This window comes from Humulus lupulus, chromosome 7 (genome assembly GCF_963169125.1).
Source record: "Humulus lupulus chromosome 7, drHumLupu1.1, whole genome shotgun sequence".
Lineage (NCBI taxonomy): Eukaryota > Viridiplantae > Streptophyta > Magnoliopsida > Rosales > Cannabaceae > Humulus > Humulus lupulus.
This window is the reverse complement of record NC_084799.1, coordinates 185,638,923-185,659,034: the sequence shown is the minus strand read 5'-3', so window position 1 is coordinate 185,659,034 and position 20,112 is coordinate 185,638,923. Positions and strand designations below refer to the sequence as shown.

The 20,112-nt window shown below is 38.3% G+C and overlaps 2 protein-coding genes across 5 annotated transcripts; one reads left to right on the top strand and one right to left on the bottom strand.

Annotated features, from left to right (window-relative positions):
* Positions 1–13,713: 13,713 nt before the first annotated feature.
* LOC133788932 (uncharacterized) lies at positions 13,714–15,159 on the top strand. Its single transcript, XM_062226602.1, has 3 exons — positions 13,714–14,083; positions 14,459–14,650; positions 14,810–15,159. The coding sequence occupies exons 1-3, from the start codon at positions 13,841–13,843 to the stop codon at positions 14,966–14,968; spliced, it is 594 nt and encodes a 197-aa protein (XP_062082586.1). The 5' UTR covers positions 13,714–13,840; the 3' UTR covers positions 14,969–15,159.
* Positions 15,160–15,258: 99 nt separating this feature from the next.
* On the bottom strand, positions 15,259–19,873 carry LOC133788931 (transcription factor E2FB). Of its 4 annotated transcripts, none has more exons than XM_062226597.1 (14): positions 19,368–19,873; positions 18,661–18,847; positions 18,483–18,542; positions 18,253–18,338; positions 18,063–18,151; positions 17,857–17,920; positions 17,181–17,233; positions 17,052–17,102; positions 16,900–16,948; positions 16,678–16,743; positions 16,502–16,578; positions 16,151–16,376; positions 15,829–15,898; positions 15,259–15,718 (listed from the first exon to the last, which is right to left on the bottom strand). In XM_062226597.1, exons 1-14 carry the CDS (start codon positions 19,557–19,559, stop codon positions 15,582–15,584), a joined length of 1,407 nt encoding a protein of 468 aa, XP_062082581.1. In that variant the 5' UTR covers positions 19,560–19,873; the 3' UTR covers positions 15,259–15,581. The 4 variants fall into 4 exon arrangements, with proteins under 4 accessions (XP_062082581.1, XP_062082584.1, XP_062082582.1 ...); XM_062226600.1 differs by having other exon boundaries at positions 17,866–17,920; positions 19,368–19,872; XM_062226598.1 differs by having other exon boundaries at positions 15,259–15,712; positions 19,368–19,871.
* Between the last annotated feature and the right edge of the window lie 239 nt (positions 19,874–20,112).

The following is a 20,112-nucleotide window of genomic DNA, read 5'->3' as shown; positions in this document are numbered from 1 at the left end:
CTTTAATGTTCCCTTCAAAATCTTATTCACGGCCTCTGTTTGCTTGTTTTCTTGAGGCTTTGTGACTTCGGAGAAGCTTTTGATGATGCCATGTCTTTCACAGAAGTCAGTGAAGTGGAGGTTGTCAAATTGCTTCCCATTGTCGGACACGAGTTTATGAGGGAGGTCGTATCAGCACACAATGTTATTGATGACGAAGTCCAGGGATTTTTTGGAGGCGATGGTGCTCATTGGTTTCAGTTTGACCTACTTTGTGTAATAGTCGATGGCCACAATGGCGTATTTTACTCCACCCTTCCAAGTCGGGAGTGATCCTACTAGATCGATTCCCCATACTACAAAAGGCCAGGGACTGGTCATCAGGGTTATTTCCGTTGGAGGGGCTCGCGGGATCTTTGTGTACCTTTGGCACTGTTCACATTTACAGACGTAATCAACACAATCCTTCTTCATCATTGGCCAAAAATATCCTTGCCTTAGGATTTTATTTGACAAGTTGAGTCTGGTCGTGTGATCTCCACAAAATCCTTCGTGCACTTCGTGCATGATTGCACTCATTTCTGTCCTGGATACGCATCGAAGGTATGGCATGGAAAACCCCCTGCGATAGAGTTTTCCATCCATCATGACGTATCTGGGAGCCTGGTACTGAAGTTTCCTGGTGGCAGCCCTATCCACAAGCAATCCCCCCATGGTTAGGTATTGGATGAGAGGGCCCATCCAGGACGTCGAGTAGTCTATGGCATTGATGGTTGCGGGGGCTTGAATACTGGGTGTGGGAAGATGGTCGATCAAGACAACCCCTGAGAGTTCTGCTTCAACATCCATGGCAAATTTTGCCAATGTGTCTGCGAACACATTGTGTTCCTTGGGGATCTAGCGGATGAAGTATTTCTTGAAAGATTGGAGTAACTCTCGAGTTTGCATCACGTAGGCGGCCATCTTTTCCCCCTTCATTTGGTATTCACCTGAAATCTGCTTGACCGCCAGTTGGGAGTCACTGTGGACTTCTATATTTGTTGCTCCTACCTCCCAGGCCAAGCGTAATCCGGCTAGCATGGCCTCGTGTTCAGCTTCGTTGTTTGACGCTTCGAACTGGAAGTGTAGGACGCTCTACAACTGATGACCTTGGGGAGATATTAAGATGATCCCGGCCCCAACCCCATTTTCATTCAAGGCTCCATCTACAAAGACTTTCCATAGAGTCATTATGGGGCCGATGGGTTCTTCATCTTCCATAATCCCGGTGCACTCTAAGATGAAGTCAGCCAGGGCCTGTCGCTTGATAGAAATCCTGGGGACATACGCTATGTCAAACTGACTAAGCTCCATGGCCCACTTCAAGAGTCTTCTCGACAATTCGGGTTTCTATTATACTTATCGTAGGGGATGGTTCGTCAATACCTTAATGGCGTGGGCCTGAAAGTAAGGTCTCAGCTTCCTAGAGGCGGTCAGTAAGAAAAATGTCAACTTTTCGATTAATGGGTATTCGGACTCCGCGCCCAGCAACCTTTTGCTCACGTAATAGACCGGGAGTTGGACCTTTCCCTCTTCTCGCACTAAAGCGACACTGATGGCGTGTTCTGACACGGCCAAATATAGGTATAACGGCTCCCCATCCACTGGTTTCGACAAGATTGGCACTTGGGCCAGATGCTCCTTCAATTTCTAGAAGGCCTCTTCACACTCGGCCATCCATTTGAACCTTTATCTTCCGCAAAGTATATTGAAGAAACGGATGCACTTGTCTGTGGATTTTGAGACGAAGCGGTTTAAAGCCACAATTCTTCTCGTCAAGCTTGGAACGTCTTTGTGCTTCCATGGTGAAGGCATCTCGATCAACACTCGGATCTTGTTCGAGTTGGCCTCTATTCCCCTCGAGCTTGCTATGAAGCCCAGGAACTTCCCGGACGCCACGCCAAAGGTGCATTTTTTGGGGTTCAGCTTCATCCCATACTTCCGAATGATGGCAAATGCTTCTATCAGATCACCTGCATGTCCATCCGAGGTCTTGGATTTGACCAACATGGTGTCTATGTAGACCTCCATGTTCCTTCCCAATTGGTTCTGGAACATCCTGTTGACTAGCCTCTGATAGGTGGCTCCGACGTTTTTAAGCCCAAAGGGCAAGACAATGTAGCAGTACACACCTTTGTCTGTCTGGAAGCTAGTGTGTTCCTGGTCTGCTACGTGCATTGAGATCTGGTTGTAGCCAGAGTAGGCATCCATGAAACTCAATACCTCATACCCAGATGTAGCATCCACCATCTGGTCAATCCGGGGCAGAGGGAAGTAATCTTTTGGGCAGGCTTTGTTAAGGTCAGTGAAGTCAATGCAAGTTCTCCACGTCCCGTTCGACTATGGTACCAGGACCGAATTGGCTAGCCAAATGGGATATAGGGCCTCCCGAATGAAGTTGATCGAGGACAACTTCTAATTTGAGGGCCTCTGCCCTCTCCGCCCCTAGAGGTCTCAGTTTCGTCTGGACCAAAGTTGCATTTATGTCAATGTTCAGGGCGTGACATATGACGTTGCGGTTGATCCCGGTCATATCTAAGTGAGACCAGGCAAAGACATCCTGGTTCTCTTTTACCCGGGCAATTATGGCAGCCCTGACCTTCGAGTCCAGTTGCCTCCCGACTCGAATTACTCTAGTTGGGTCGCTATCACTAATGCACACCTCTTCCACCTCCTCCATTGATTCTAATGCCCTATCCGCTCCTACCTACGGATCCAATTCATCCTCCTTCTGGATCACCCTCAGTGCTGGCTATGGAGGTGGAATTGGATCAGTGTTTTCCTCTTCAAGAGGCTCTTCATGGACCATGTAGATTGGTCAGGTGGAGATTTGATAGCACTTCTAGGCACTCTTCTGATCTCCTCGTACAGTCCCCACCCCTCCATTATCGCATGGGAATTTCATGCAAAGGTGGCGGATGGAGGTGATGGCGCCAAAATCGACCAACACAGGATGGCCAAAAATAACATTGTAAGCGGTGGGGCAGTCCACCACTACGAACGTACAAAATTTGAACGAGCCCTAAATCTCGGTCCCCAACATCACGGGTAGTTAAATTTTACCCATCGAGAGCAATGAATCCCCATTGAAGCCAGAGATCTACGTTGGGCACGAAGCCAGATCTTCCTCGATCAAACCAATTGTGGTGAAGGCCCGCTTGAACAGTACATTGACGGAGCTCCCATTATCCACCAACACTCGGGATACCATTTTGTTGGCGATTTGGGTATCGAGGACCAAGGGATCATGATGTGGGAAATGAACGTTCTGGGTGTCCTCTTCCGTGAACGTGATAGACAAGTTCATTAACTTTGGGTGTTGGGCCGGAGTCTGGACCAAGGCGCATACCTCATGGTCGTGATCTAGTTCGGTGAGGTATCGTTTCTAATCATTCCGAGATGGCCCTCCCAGATGCGAGCCTCCTGATATGGTGGCCATGTGGCCATCTACTTGCGGAGGCGTGGCTCCAGGAGGATACGGAATTCCGGGTCCAGGTGCCTGCACTATCGGGGGCCCCTCCCGAACCTGTAGCGTACCCTCCCTGGGGAGGCCAGTACAATCCAGGTGCACTTGGGGCTGCAGGTTGTCCGGGAACTACTAGCAGTCCCAGAACCCCCACTGCCATTTTGACCCATTGGTGGAGATGCCCCAGCTTGATTAGGTTCTCGATCTTGTCCTTCATTTGACAACACTCTTCAGTCGTATGACCCACGTACTTGTGGTAGGCCCACCTTTTGCTGGTGTCCCTCGAATTCTTTCCCCCTTTGAACATGAGGGTTGGCTTCCGGTAGTGGACTACATTGCCCGCTGCCAGATAAATGTTTTCTTGGGTGTCAAACATGTTGGTGTACTCTGTGTATTGGGGTTCATAACCCATTTTTCCCTTTTTAGAGGGTTCGGATCAGTTCTGTCCTTTTCTCGATCTCTTTCCCTGGGAAGGGTTTACGCTTGCCTCAGTTCCTCCAGCTTGAGATGGTTGGTCTCCACCGGGAGCGGCACTGTATCCGACCAGTGCCACTCTATACCCATAAAATGGGGCCGACTGAGCTGGAGCATATCCCGCTGAAGTGAGTCCATAGACCATCGGGGTCATGAACGTCATCCCATGGGTACCAGTGGATCCGGACGCCGCCGGGGGTGCTGGATAGAGAGGCGCGGGATATTGCATTTTGCATCCGAGAAAGGTTTAGGCACTCGAATAGGTTGCCGGCTGCCACCCAAAGGCTTGGATTCGAGCCTCCTCCCAGTTGATAAAACCTTGTGCCCTCCTGATGAACTCTTCAAGGGTGGCTGCCTTGTTGTGTTGCATGTCATCCCAGAGAGGGGATCTAGATCTGATCCCAAACTGGAGAGCCACCAGGCACTGTCCGTCATCCACCTTTGTTAGGTTTCCTCTGTGAAGCGCTGGATATAAGCCCTAAGGATCTGCGTGGGATACTGTTTGACATTGGCCAACGCATTGATTTGCATATCCATCTTTATGGCGGCCACGAATTGCTTACGAAATGTCGATTGTAATCCAAACCAGGATTGGATTGATCCCAGCTTAAGTCTCTTCCACCACTCTTCTGCGGGTCCAACCAGAGTGATCAAGAAACATAGACATTTGGCGTTGTCGCAGACGTGAGCTACAGTCATCAAGTGGTTGTAGCGGGACAAATGGTCCCTGGGTTTTGTGTTCTCGGTGTAGGCAGGTAGGTTCAGTATCTTGAACCCTTTTGGTAGTACCACATCAAGTATATGTTTGGTGCATGGCTCATTTTCCTCTTCTTCGGAATCAGAACCTCCACCTTCTTGTTTTCGGACCAAGCGGTCCGTGACTTTCTTAAGAGCGGCCAACTATTCCATGAAATGTTTGGCCATTTTATCATCTAGGGGGACTCTCTTGTTCCTCCTATCATTGAGGTTATTCTTCAAGTCGCCTCCACAAGGGCGAATCTTTTCCTTCCGGGCTCGCTCAAGTATCGCCTCCCGAACTGATGGCTTTCGACTCTTCTCCATGTTTGTACCCTCCGTGATCTTTGTTCACGAAGGCACTAGGATAGAAGCGTTGTTCTCATCCGTCCTATCTAGGGACATTTTGAGGCCTGGTACCCTGTGGGTGCTTCCCCTGCGGATCATTTGGATGATCCCGTCCTGGGACAGGATTCATCCTTTCTCTTCTAAGGAAGTGCCCTGGGTTGGCCCCGGTTTTTTGAACAGGATGAGGTTTCTTCTGGGGGTTTGCTTTTCCCCCAGGATCGGCCATTTTGGCTTTTTCTTTTTCCTGAACAGGATTTGATAGGTCGGCTCCGGGATGTGGTCCTGGAGGAGGGATAGGGCTACTGTTGTGAGGTATGGCAGTTCTGATCGGTGGGACAGGCGGCTGCGATCCTGGAGGCAGAATGGTTGAAGGGTTGGCTGTCAATCCTTGGGCAGCAATGAAGGCCTGAAGAGCCAAGAGGGACTCTTGCATCTTACGGGTGGCTTCTTTTGTTCAACTATCCTGGCTTCTTGATCCAGGACCTGTGGTCTCAAGCGGACCACCTCTGGATCCTCCTATTCAGGCTCCATATTCATTTCTTCAGGATCGGCGAGGTTTTCGGCCTCATGATCCTCGTATTCCCCTTCATCCTCCTCATAATAGCCTTCATCGTAGTCACCCCCATCTCCGGAGTTCTGGGAATTTTCGGGTAGGGGCCCTTGATAAGGCATATTCTCAGGTTGGTCTTGAGGAAATGTTTGATCGGGAAATGGTTCTCCATTGTCTTGTTGTTGTTGGTGAGCAGGATCAAACACGCCATGTCTAGTGTTCACCATTTTTGCAAATGTTCAAAATTGACTCAAGCTTCCTTCGGCTCTCAATGAAAGTACCAAAATGTTTACCGAGTTTTTTGGAAACTAGAAATAGATTAAGAAATAAAAACTAGGGAGAAAGGCTCAAAGAGAAACAAACAGAGTTTTTACGTAGTTGGGGAGTTAATGATCCTTACTCCACGAGTCTATTGTATTAGATTTTAGAGAGCTTTTGACAATGGAATTTTCTGCAAGTTTTAGCATAGTTATTGCTTACAAGAGAAAATATTGGATCCTCGCGATAATGCACAACTGGTCCTATTTATAGGCAATCATGTGCAATCATGGTTTACTCGCTAATGGAGTCATAATACGAAGGATATTGCTTAATAAAACATATTAATCAGAGCCCATTAGGCAGGCTTGGGCAGAGCCAAGCCTTACAGCTGCTAATAGTACGTAACCTCAGAATGGTCTGCATGGGCTTCTGAGGGGATCCTAGGGATAGGATCTGTCAGAGTAGTGGCAGTACTACTTCCTAGAAACAGCATATGTTCCATGCGTAACCTCTTCTGCAGGTTAGTTGAGGAGACCAACTTCCGTGTTTCTTGGGGACATGTCAGCGTCAAGAAAGATCAAACTTGCCCTATCCAGACGTCTGGTCCGGGTTCCTTTACAAATGTTCTGGTTTATTTACTGGAGTCCTGGTTCGCTTATCAGGACGGGTTCATTCTTGACAAGGTTTATTCCCATACTAGCAAGCCTGCTACCTCTATTGGTATCCCGAAAGATACGGATAGGTTGAGGCCAGGAAGATGAGTTGGGCCTACATCTTGGTCCCGGTTCCTTTGTTATGGTCGCGGCCATCGAATATTGTTGGGCTCATTGACTATTGGGTCGTTAAGACTTTCTTCTTCCCTGTTCTTCGGCCTCAGGATGAGCCTGGATCTCTTTGAGGGAGCCCATGGACCCATTGCGTCATGCCACGTGTCCCGAGGGGAAACAGGGATAACAAAGACCATTACACTGTGTATTTTAAATAGTGCTAGACTTGCTAATCAATTCATTTGGATATAAACGTATAACTAAGGATAATTAATGGATTAGGGTTTAAATATTTTGATAATAGGAATAGTTATTTTCATTAAAAAGTTTGTGTCTATACATGGGATCCCCAAAATAAGTGTTTACAAGGCATTTACAACTTCAAAATCAATCACAACATAAGTCGGCCTAAGCAGCAAAATTAAGTTTTGGCTCTAGTCCCTGTTGATCCCTCGATCGTGGCAGTCGAGTAGCTCCAAATGTACATGCCGCCCCTAAAGCTCTCCAACTCATGGCTGATCCAACTTTCTCTTTCACTTACCTACACCACATAGCACCCGTGAGCAAAGGCTCAGCAAGAAAATATAAATCAACAGATTCAAATACACAATAGTATATAAACAACAAGCTTAGCAGTAAAAATCTGCTCAAACAAACACATAATCTAATTTAGCAATCAATGAGTTAGACAAGTGCAATCGACACTTCTGAATATTTAGGTGACGTTCAGGCCCGGCTCTCTTAGGCCGAGCTACGTTCCGCACGCTTGTTGTCAGCCCCGGCTCCCTTAGGCCAAGCATATAGATTGCATAATACACAATCAAATGCAGCATATACAAGCATGCCTAATCGAATAATCACATTTATAACCACAATCATATCCATTAACAGGGGTCCAAGCCCCGATTACAATCCGAGTGCAGTTTTCTTACCTCAAGTCCCGAGCAGATATTATATGGCAATCCCGAGCACGATCCTTACTCTTGAGCCCTAGCGATGTAAGCTAGCCACAATGCAATAACGGACAACCATCAATCACTTAGATTATTTAAGAGCATCAAGGTAAATTCATAGCCTTCGGGATCTCGAATTCCACTAAACCGGTTAGTAGAATCCTTCCCGACCTTTAAATTTGAGTTCCGGAGCATAAAAACCCTATTTGGCCAAAATTCCGTATTTAATCTGCTGCACCCCTCAAAAGTGTCGCGGCCCTCTACAAGTTAGAGAGCCTCCCAAGTCGATTCCCTGGACACGCGCCACGACGCAACCCACCCAGCGTTGCGGCGCTAAGGCCAGTGAACCTCTCTTAGCCTCTGAGTTCATGCGGGCCGTGGCACGACCCCGCAAACCTAGAATTTCCAACATTTTTCATGTGTTTTCCCCAAGCCAAAAACATCAAAATTCACCCTAAACATGAACCAAATCCAAAATTGAACCCCTAGGCCTCAATACTACTCAGAGCAGCACAAACACCTAAAGACTCAACCAAAACCTCATATAGACTAAGAATTCAGAAGGAACTTTTAAAACTTCAAAACTTTAAAAACTCAGAACCTAAAACTTCAAATTACCTCTGTTTGAATTGTTCTTAGCTGCTCCCTTAAGCTTAGAAGCTCCCAGCTCCAACTGAGCTTCAATTCCTAACAAATCCTTGCCCCAGAATTAAGAGAATCAGTGCCTTTCCCTTTCAATTTTCACAAGCCTCAACAATGGGAGTGAGAGAGAGAAAACGAGGGAGAGAGAATGGCTGAGAGTTTTTTGTGTTTTTTTGGTTGTTTCACAAGGCTTACTAAGTCTCTAAGTGGCTAAGGCAGTCCAAGCTGGGGAAAAGACCCAATTGTCCCTAGCCTTAACCTTAGTTTTCTAACGCCCCCAAGGACAAACTTGTCTTTGTACCCCATTTCCCGCTAATCCTCAAGTAGCCCTATAAATTCTCAATTAATCTTGACATACACAAATAATCACCAAATTACTACTCATCACCCGATAAGTCCTGACCACGCACTAAGTTTCCTAAAATACCCCTAGGCTTACCCTGAGTCGAGTATTTGAACATGTTGTGACTTTTCCGCTAACTCGCTCACTAGGATCACCTCGAGCCAAATATCGCAAATATATACACATAATAATGTGGTCTCAATCACATAACACATATAATTACATTTATACCCTCAACAGGTCAAAATTACAAATATGCCCTTATTAACAAAAATTGGCCCACATGCATATTTAATACACATAAATATTCATATCACCATATAAATCATGTATGCCACATAATCACACATATATTCAATTAATTTCACATATAAACCCAATTAGGCCCTCCTGGCACACTAATCAAGGCACTAAGTCTTATTACAAATTTGGGACGTTACACACACACACATATATATATATATATATATTTATATGCAAAATATCCATGGTAACTTTGGTGATCAGATATCTTATATGTTTTTATAGTAATTATAAATCACCACTTTTAAATATCATCATAAATTATTTATGACCACATATTTACTATAACTCTTCTAGAGTATATATGTGGAATGGAACATGAATATTTATGCAATATATTAGATCATTCATGTATATATAATATTGTTATTTATCATATCATATCATATCAACAATGTTTTAAATATGCATCATATTTGTGGATAATCATTATATAAGACTATGCTCAACTCAAAATTTGAATTTAAATATGAACACATGGATGAATATCTTCGATAATATTAATTTTCATTTTCTATAAAGATAGTACTTTAGGACCATATATTTGTTGCATTCTCGATACATATATTTTAATTTCTACATCAAGTGGTCATATACACTATGATTATTTATGCATGGGAAGTACTTCGAGACTTCGTTACTCATAATTATATTATATGAGAAATAATTTTCAGAAGAAATATAATTTCAGCTTATGAACAATTATGAAAATGTTGAGAAATGAATGCACTAACATTCTAATTAGTTGTGTTTTTAGAAATTATACATGTAGTAAGAAATTCAGCAAAAAAATTACACATGTTAAAATCCTTTTATAAAATATAAACAAAACATTTGAAAACTAGTTGAAATATATATATATATTTCAAAACTACAAAATATTCAAATTTATTTTCACTTTCCATGTGAAATATATATATATGTGTAATTGCACCACATAGCAATTGATAATGAAAAGAATTTTCTAGTTCTTCATTAAAATTTAGGAAAATTATTTAAATTTTAATGCATGTGATTGATCATGTCAAAATAATTAAATTAATGAACTTTAGGTTCACTTAAGTTTTCAGCACATAAGTAACCACTATAAGTTTTATTTTTATATAATAGAAAATTAAAGAATATCCTTCAAAACATATAATAGTATTGACTCTTCAGGAGTTTCTATTAATTTTTCGTAATATTATGTTCAACAACATTATATTTCATCATTTTCTCTATTCAATGGTGTATGGGCTTAAAAACACAATGTTTTTTATTATAAATAATTTCATCATTCATTCAAGTTAATACACAATGATAATAATCATATTTGTGGTAGCCCAATAGATATAGTCATAATATGAATATATTAATCCTTTTTTTTCTCATTTCTTTCCAAGAAGTGATCAAATTTATTAATGAAATAAATCAAAATTTACGATCGGTACATATAATAATTCATTTCTTACCACATTCACAATTAGATAGAAATTGTACGACTAGTACATCAAAATATATTTAACTTTAGCTATCAATTGTGTTAAGATTTCATCAAGAACCTTTTCAAATAATCTTTGTAGTTTTTCTAACAATTTGAGAAATATAATTGTATATATTTTGACTAATGACAAAGTTTATTATAATACCTTCACTTCTATGAATGTGCAATAAATAATTGACATAAGTAGTGACTATATATTTTTCTTATCACCAATAATTATTTGAGTATCATTCACTTCAAGGAATAATATTGAAAAGACATTACTTGCTTCTGGCAAGAAAAATTACATATATGATAACATGGCTAATATATGGAATATCGACAATCTTTAAAATAAAATTTTATTTTCTATCATTCTCTTCAGGGAATGATGTTTAAATATTTTAAATGTACAACGAAATTGAAATGCATGTTAATTTCTTCGTTGTACAATTCATATATATTCAATTCAATAATCAAATGTATTTTTACTGAATCTTTACCTTTTTCTTTAATTATATTTTCATCATTTCATATTTTGATATTTTGATGCAATTTTCTAAAAAATTACTTTTGGGACTTCAGAAATCAGTCTCCACTGGCATTAATCATACAACATTTTAAATGTTCTTTAATTGTATTCATAAATGTAATATTATTGACAAATATGAAATATTCACTTCAGGGAATATTTGCTAAAATATCACAAATCTTTAGTAATTATATTTCTTTTTCAATATTGTATATATATTTATGTTTTAATAATATATATCTTAATCAACAATTATAATGATGAATATCACTTTTAAATAATCTTCAGGATATAAGCAAGAACTTGTGAAGATCTATAAATAATTATTTTTCTTCTCAATATGTCAGATATTTGACATTACAATTTCTAATGTAAATATTATAAATAACTATAAAATAAATTCTATAGTGAAATCAATATGTGAAATAGTAAGAACACACATATATATACTAGGTAGAAGCAACGTGCAATACAAGTTTGTTTAGTTTCAAAGTTCTAAACAATGTCTATAATTTTAATAAAATCTGATTCACTGTTTTTCTTAAATATATATATATATAATAGAATGAATTATACTTTTATAATATATATAAATATTTGTATCAATAATCTCTACATATATGACATCTAAACACAACGTTGACATAAATATATATTTACATGACTATATGACATACATATAAAATACAATAATATTTAAAAAGAAATTAATAATAGAAATAAAATAAGAATAGAAAAAGTCATATTGTAGACAGTAGTATACATCCTTCAACTATTTTTAGTTTCTAAGGTATCTCACAATGTCCTTTGGTGAATTTGATGAAGAAAAATAGCTTCAATCACTTGATAAAAAACAAAATATCACACAAATTTATAAGATAAAAAAAATGATATGTATGTCTTTATTATTTTTAAATAAATATGATTTAATTATTTAAATTATCATAAAATATCTTTAAAATATCATATTTTAGTTAATTAATATATTTATTTTTGTTTAAGTTTATGATTATTCTATTTTTTTAATTTGGCAGTGACAACAAAAGATTATATATTATATGTTTAATATAATATTAAGTTTAAGTTTCATTAAATTTTATTTAAGTTATAAAATATATGGTTTTATTATTTTTAAATAATTATCATTGTAAAATATCTCAAAAATATCATATTTTAATTTGTTTAATTATTTATGTTGACTGTCTTTTTCACTATCAACCTTAAAAATAAAAAAAGATTAAAGAAACAAGCAATATGAACACAAGGATTTTTACATGGTTCAAGTTATAAAATAACCCTATTTCACGAATTTCTGGTATTAAGAGGATTAGAAGTATGTGATGGCAAGCTCCAATGGTGTATTCTCAAACAGCGTTTAGATTGCTCTGAGTACAAGGTGCTTTCTCTATAAAAAAAAACCGAACCCTTTACAATGAGACTCTCAGCTCTATTTATAGATGCTGGAGTAATTAATACTAATCATTTGTAATTAATATACATTCTTCCTGTTATTGAGGGATTAATACAAATTCAATACATTGGACCGCATTAAATAGAGACCACGGCCCAAGCGAGATCTGCGGGGCCCACTGTAGAAAAGGTACCTACTTTATGGGGAACATGCCCCTGGTGCTGTCAGGGCATGTTGTACGTATTTTCGTGTCAGACGGCGTAATGGGAATGCAAATTGTCGAATCGTAGAATCGACAACACTGTAGGCGGATCGCCTAAAAGGTTGTCAGGTGCTCCGCTGATGCTATAAACTCGCACTGGCTGACACCTGGCGCCTCATCTTAGGTCCGAGAACCGGAAACTCGGACCTGGGAGACAACTGGGGGGAGGAGAGCCTTAGCTTTAATTGCCTGAGCCAGAGAACCTCTGTCTCCGAGGGCAAGCCTCGGAGAGTATTCTACATTACCCACTGGCGGAGACAAGCGACCTTACCTAAAAGGATCTTCACCTCAAACAAAGCCCCCGAGGGGTAACATACCCCGAAGACGTCTAAGACCGTCCAAGCCAGTCATTGTGAGTTGCCATGTGTCGAAGGAAAAAATACGAACAACAATTTATTTAATTAATTTTATTTAAGTTTAAGTCATGTTTACAATCTACCGTTAAATATAAGAATATTCTGTTAAATATAAGAATATTCCATTAAAGTTAACGGAAAAAAATTTTAAAACTATTAAAACCAATAATTTCTGTTATCTACACACTTTTTATATAGAGATATATGAATATAATCATATTTATGATAACAAGATATAAAACCATCTAATACTATCACAATAATGAAATAACAACTCACATATAGAATTTTTTTATTATCAAAACATATAATATGGTAATCATATAAACATACATTCGCAATAAAATATTTTTACCTCAATGAATTATGATGACTAGAGACTTGATAATGAATTTTGATATCAACATAGGATGATGGTTGAAGACTGAATAATCAATTTCAAATTCCAACGAATGATGATCGCTAAAAACCCATGATAAAATTTTGAACCTACAAACAATTATAGTTAGAGAATCGTGCTGATAACGTGTTATAAAACTATTAAGAATACTGAAATATAAAGTATAAAAAAAAATAGAGAGAGTAATAGAGAAATTTAGAGAGAGAGTAAAATTTTTGTGTTTTATTTCAATAGGGATAGACCCCTATTTATACATATAAATATTATCTAAAAAAAATCAAGTAAACTTTAAATAATATGGATAATATGGTATTTCCATACCATTTTGACATCCATAGATATAATATTTAGGAATAATTTCGCCTAATACTAAAAATAATTTCTTATTTAAGCATATGTTATCAAATTGAAGACGTATACCGCATATTACCTCATCTTTCTCTTCGTCTTTATTATGTCTCCAAGTGATACCGAAGGCAAGGAAAAAATAATAAAGCAATAATTTAAAATCTTAACTTAGTTTTCTTGAGAAAATCTTGCGTTGTGTACGGCCAAGAATGACAACAGCAGCAGCAGCACTTCTAGTCTCTTCTCCCATTTCCTCAGCGTCAAGTTTGGTGGATAAGGGTCAGCTGAACCTGAGACACATCCGTCGTCACTCTTGCTTTTCTTCTTCGCCCATTTCTAAACCCACTTCTTCCTCTTCTCTTCAAATTAGAGCTCTCAAGCAGAAAACAGACGAAAACGTTTCTGCTGAGGAAATTACTAAAAAGTTGGGCCTCGAAGCTGGTCTCTGGAAGGTATAACTTTTTCTTATGGCTATGGATTATATTTGGTTTTATTTCAAATTGAATTGGTATACGGGGGTTTTTTAGCTGATATAATTTGAAGAGGGAGAGAGGGGTGTGGGGGGGCGGGGGGAGAGTCAGTCTGGTACTTCCTAATCTTATTTATAACCCCCAATTGATATCCTCTTCTTTATTTTGTTCTTCTCACTCCTTGTGCATTAAAATCACAAATAAATATATTCAAACACCCACAAACAATTACATTTTCTTTTTAGTTAAATTTCAATCATATATAAAACCCAAAATGACATTTTAAAATTGGAGTACATTGGTCTAATTTACCGTTTATTTCTCTTGTTTATGAAAATTGTTAATTTTTATATACAGATATTCAGCTCAAAAGATGAAGAAAACGAAGGTGGGGAAAAAAAGAAATCAAAGGGAGATCAAGCGAAAGAGCTGCTTACAAAATATGGAGGAGCTTATTTAGCCACCTCCATTACACTCTCTCTCATCTCCTTTTCTCTCTGTTATGTTCTAATTAATGCTGGTGTTGATGTCCAGGCTTTGCTGCAAAAGGTACACCATAACAATTCCAAACAAAGCATTATTATAATATCAAATCAATGCCACGTTTGTTTAGTCTAGATACACATAGCATTCATCAGAAGAAAATGCATAAATAGGGGGATAAGAATTATGCTCACTCACTCTTTTTTCTTTCTTGGTTTCTTAAAGGTGGGAATCTCTGCTAGCGAGACAGGAGAGAAAGTGGGAACTTTTGCTTTGGCTTATGCTGCACACAAGGCTGCGTCTCCAATAAGGTTCCCACCAACGGTAGCTCTTACACCCATAGTTGCCAGTTGGATTGGAAAGAAAGTCGATAAAGAAGACTAGGGTTGTCATTCAGTCAGCCCCTTTTTTGTTTCTTTTTTTCTTTTTCATATTTACCCCTTTTAGAATGTTAGAAACTCTTGTTCAAAATACATCAGTCTTATCTGTTAATCGTAGTATTGCATTAATGTAAACTATCTATACTTGTGTCACAACACAATCATATAATACAAAATTTTATTGCCGCGTGCTCAGTAGTTAAGTTATGCTATTGTTAAACTTAATTTGCCTGTATCCTACATAGCTCATAAACAGGGTAAATTGAAAAAAAAATAAAAATAAAAAGCATAAGATGATAAACGCCTCTTGTTGATTGTTAAAAGATCACTAACCAGATCCATCCATACTAGATGTTAGTTGGGTTAATTGATAATATACACAGATTTGACAACAAATTACAACTTATTTGCAAGTAGGTACATGGATTATGTATATTACTCAACTGTACAATACGAGTCAACTGCCTCTATCATAGTATCTTCTTTCTGTTCTCAAGTTTCCAGAGACATGGGACCTTCCATCCAACCCTAGAAGTCACAAGCGTGTGCACAAGGGGCTTAGTTGGACATCATAGGTTCTCCTGAATGGATCAAACACAATTTTTCTTTCACAAGTTTCAGCTGCCTGTATGATTCACAGTAGACGGCACTTCCGTTGGATTGGAAGGCGGCGTCTGAGGCTTTGGCGTGCCAACAGTAACAGCGGGATAGTCTTCAGGTAGCACAAAGTCATTCCATTCCACTGAAGCTATAGCTAAGTGTCAAGAAAAATTCAAAATTTTAGAGTCTCAAGATAAGTAAAAGCTGAGTAGCAACATATAGGATTTTAAATGAATGAAGCAAATATCACAAAGAAGAGGATACGTTCTGTGTTCCACATGTCTGTGATGCTAACATCAGCAGCATCTGTCAAGAGCCAGTAGTCCGCCTCACTCTGAGCAAAGAAACAGAAAACATCAAAACTCGGATTAACTTGTTCCTTAAGTAGTAACATATTTCTTGAAGATTCAATCATAAACTTTTGAAAGTGCTTTAAATTTAAAAATAAGTTAATCAAAATATTAATAATAATCTTAAAATCTGGACATCCTGCTTTTGACTCTGTCTAAAATCTGGTAAATAATGATGGCTAAAGTAATTCTGTGAGCTGTTATATCCCTCAGACAATGTCAAAGATAAAACTTACATCAACATCTGAGGGAACAATCTTCATGATCCCACTCACAGAATCCTGTGGGGCAGTAGGATCAGCACAAATTTCATGATCATATTGTCTCTGCAATTTCATGTCCTCCTTGCCTCTATCAATCGTAGCCATTGTTGTTGCTGGGTTCTCATTAACCCCAGAACTTGATGGAAAGTTTGCAGGGACCTGAACCCCATCAATCTCCTCAAACTTTTCTTCAAATTGACTATGAAATAAGGTGGAATACAGATAGTCATTAGCAAACTTTTCCAAATTCAAAATGATGCAAGCACAAAAGAATTAACTGCACGCTGTTATGGTCAGGTAGATATGTAACCAGAAGCAAAGTACCTAACTAGGTAAACATCTATTGGGCCCATTGTGCTTCTTAGGACTACCCTATATCTCCTCTGGGGATAATCCGCAGCCTGATAAGAAATTGAAAATTCTTGCTGAGAAACTCAAGTGTATATAAATGAATTAAATAAAAATGAAACATTCTTATATCTCATCCACTTTGGAACTACCTCATCAGGATCTGGAACTTCAAGAGTGGTACCATGTGGAGCCTTAATTGCTATTAAGGTTTCATTCTGACAAAAAGCAATAAATTATTACTTCAGTTCAAGAATAAGACAATAGAATGTTTAAGAACATACAAGTAACAATACCTCTACGACACTTGTATACAATGTAAAAGAGCTATGCTAAGCATGAATGATAATTAGCAAGAACAACAAGAAACCAACCTGGAAGCAGGGTAAACCCTTGATATCATCTTCAGTGACAAACAGCCACCTGATACAGGAAGATGTCAATCAGAGTAATTAAGCCTTTTGAAATGAATGTGTGATGTAGAAGTGACTGAATAGTGAAGAATATAAAAGAGATGAAAACTTACTTCTGGTTATTTTCATCTTCACTCAGGTCTCTTAATCTTTCTTCCATTTCTCTACAAAAAATTTAGATGCCTCTCAGCATAATCCAAATGTTGGTCCCAAAACAAAATGGAAGCAAAAAAACCACCAACCTTATTTGCTCATCTACTGCGCGCTCTTCAATAGATAATTTTTCAACTTCTGCCTGCAGCGAAAAATTATTTCTGTAAAACAGCATATCTACAATAAGATGTCAAAAAATTGCTGTTGTTTACAACATGACAGATGTGGAAATGAATGACCCATGCTCTAACTGATATCATCATAATAAAAGATATAAATTACTGAAAACAACCCACCAAGCAGGTGTCTTCGAGTTCTGATTACTTTCGTCAAATGAATTGCTAGGAATGTGAAACCAGTGATGCAAGTATTTGAGAACTTTCAAGTTCTGATTACTTTCGTCAAATGAATTTCTAGAAATATGAAAACAGTGATGCAGAGAACTGAGTAACTTCAAGGTAGAAAAAAGAATGCCAAATAAATGAGCAGAAGTTCTCGTTTACAAAATTAAACACCAAAGTTGAATTCTAACCAACCCATGGGTAACAAGTATACTAAATATCAGCTCACTCTATTAATTTCACACTAGTTTTTGCTATCAACTAAAAGTGTGCATCCAGCTGAAGACTAACAACACTGGCAGAATGAGCTGAAACTTTATTAATTAATAATAATAAAATTTTAAAAAATGGATATTTTCACACTTCAAGACACAAAAACCAGGCTGAGCTAAATGATCAGCATGCCCAGAAACAGGTTCCATACTTTCTGTACCTGTAAGCTAGCATAATTGTCGTCAGCATCCCCAGGCCTTGAGACATCAAGTCCCCTAAACAATCAGTAGTTCAAGTCATCAGTATTTGAGCACTTCACATGTGTAATGTGTACTACATTTACATTTTAAACTTTCACATTATTTTAGAAATGGCATCAAACTATACAAAAATCTAAGAAGCATTTATTATCCATACTTCCACTGAATTCTATTTTTGAGTTTCTTCTCTATAAGACCAATTCCTTCAAGGACATTTGTTATGTCATATATTCGTCTCTTTTGCACCTGTAAAAAAAGAAGAATGTTAACGAAAACTACACCATAAGATGAACCACCAACCATAATAGACCGCTGAATAAATAAAAAAAGTAAAGATATAACTACACCTCTAAAGTATCAGCAGCTTTATTTAGATCAAGGATACCGTCTTCCGCATGCTTGATTAAATTGATGAACTTCTTGGTCAAGAGACCTGAAATGAAATGATAGGATATTTTGGCATTCTTATACACATTTCTATATACCATACCACTTGAAAAGCTTCTATGAATAAACATTTTGTAGATTTAAGATTAGGAAAATAAGTTAATCAAAGCATAAACAAGAATTCTCTTACCTAGAGAACTGTCATAACGACATGGACCAGCTGGGGTAAGATTAGGGCCAGAAGGAGAACCTGTCAATTTCACAAAGTATCCCACTAAATGCACTGGAAGGTGGAAAGAATTATACTGGCACCAACTAACCCATACTTTCTGGAGACAATCAATATATATTTAACAAGAAAAACTTACCAACATTTGAAATAGGGGTTTGAGGTCTAGCTTTACTGCACTTGGTAAGCCTTGATGTTTTAGTAGCCTTTCCAGCTTTTACTGATACAGGAGTCTGAAGAGAACTATTAACTACTTCAGCAAATCTAGAACCTCCTCTATCACTAGATTCAACTTCATAATCAACCATATCACCTTTCCGCTTCAGCTGCAAGTCACCATTTAGTTATCACAAAATACAATAAACATTACATTACCATTATCACAAAATGCAAGCATTTAAACCCCAAAAAGTGAATAGCATTACAACTGAAACAACCATTTTTGGACTGTCGAAGAAAAAGAACAACCAACAAATGCACATATATTGAGATGTCTCGTTGTTCATCTCAGCTTCAACTACACCAATTGAACCTTAATGGAGCCCAAATGCAGAACATTAAAAGCTAATGCAGTTAACGGAACAGCCGATGAAACTCGAGAACACAAATTACCAAAGGGAATTTTATGCATAACAAACTTCAGTTAACAGTTCTGCACAAATCTGAATTTCAAGAACTAATTACAGTACAATCTTGGACTTTACAACTACTTAAACAAGCAGATCTTGAAACAATTGTCCAATAATTTACGTCAATTTCGAACCAAAAAAACCTTTCACTAGCAAAAATACTCAAATAATGTAAGCTAATTATAATTTAACCAATAAACTGAGAAAGAAAACAGACCGGAGGCTTAACAACGATGCCCTCAGCTTCATGATCAGTGAGTCGGTGAGGGTCAGGACCGAACCGGTGATAATCCGCGGGAACTGAAAAAGGCGGCTTCATAGACGAAAAGGGAAGCTGCTGAGGCTTTAATGGCTGCCGGATCTGCTCGGACGGCTGAGCCGAGGGGTTCGGAGCCCGCGAGCCGGACATGGAGTGGCCCGAACCGAAGATCGAGTCTTGGAGGGAAAGAAAAGGGATCGAAAGGGTTTGAGAAAATAGGAAATTGGGAAAGAAAATAAAAATTAAAAAAAAAACAAAAAAAAAATTGGAGGGAAAATTTTGGTTAATGAACAGAGAAAAATAAAAGGTTGGGAAATTTGGGGGAGAGTTTTGAGATCTGGTTAAGTGTTTCTCGGGAAGTTGAGTTTAGAAAAATAAAAAAAAGCGGGAGAAAGAGAGAGCAGAAAACGAGGGAAGGTTGGCAAAGCAGGAAGGAGGGAATTTGGTTCGGATATAGATGTGGAGGGAAGGGAGCACTTATATATTTTTATTTTATTTTAATATATTAGGCAAAATATTGGCGTGTGTATGTATAGTGTGGGTTAAAGGCAAAAAGAAGTGATGTAGTGTTTGAACTATTTTAGTCAAACTCAATTATCAAACCATATTGAGATGTGTTTTTTTTTTCTTTTGATTTGTAATAATAAAATTAAAATATTTAACAAAACTGAATGAACGTGGATTTAAAGGTTCGCAAAATATA

Bases quoted from the DNA above. Each gene is read 5' to 3' on its own strand.
- LOC133788931 (XM_062226597.1), bottom strand. From the start codon at position 19,559: ATGTCCGGCTCGCGGGCTCCGAACCCCTCGGCTCAGCCGTCCGAGCAG. The intron at 17,234-17,856 runs GTATGGAACCTG...TTTTCGCTGCAG, and splicing joins CTAGCTTACAGGTACAGAAA to GCAGAAGTTGAAAAATTATC. The intron at 16,377-16,501 runs GTACTTTGCTTC...CTTATTTCATAG, and splicing joins ATAGATGTTTACCTAGTTAG to TCAATTTGAAGAAAAGTTTG.
- LOC133788932 (XM_062226602.1), top strand. From the start codon at position 13,841: ATGACAACAGCAGCAGCAGCACTTCTAGTCTCTTCTCCCATTTCCTCA. The intron at 14,084-14,458 runs GTATAACTTTTT...TTTTATATACAG, and splicing joins TCGAAGCTGGTCTCTGGAAG to ATATTCAGCTCAAAAGATGA. The intron at 14,651-14,809 runs GTACACCATAAC...GGTTTCTTAAAG, and splicing joins TCCAGGCTTTGCTGCAAAAG to GTGGGAATCTCTGCTAGCGA.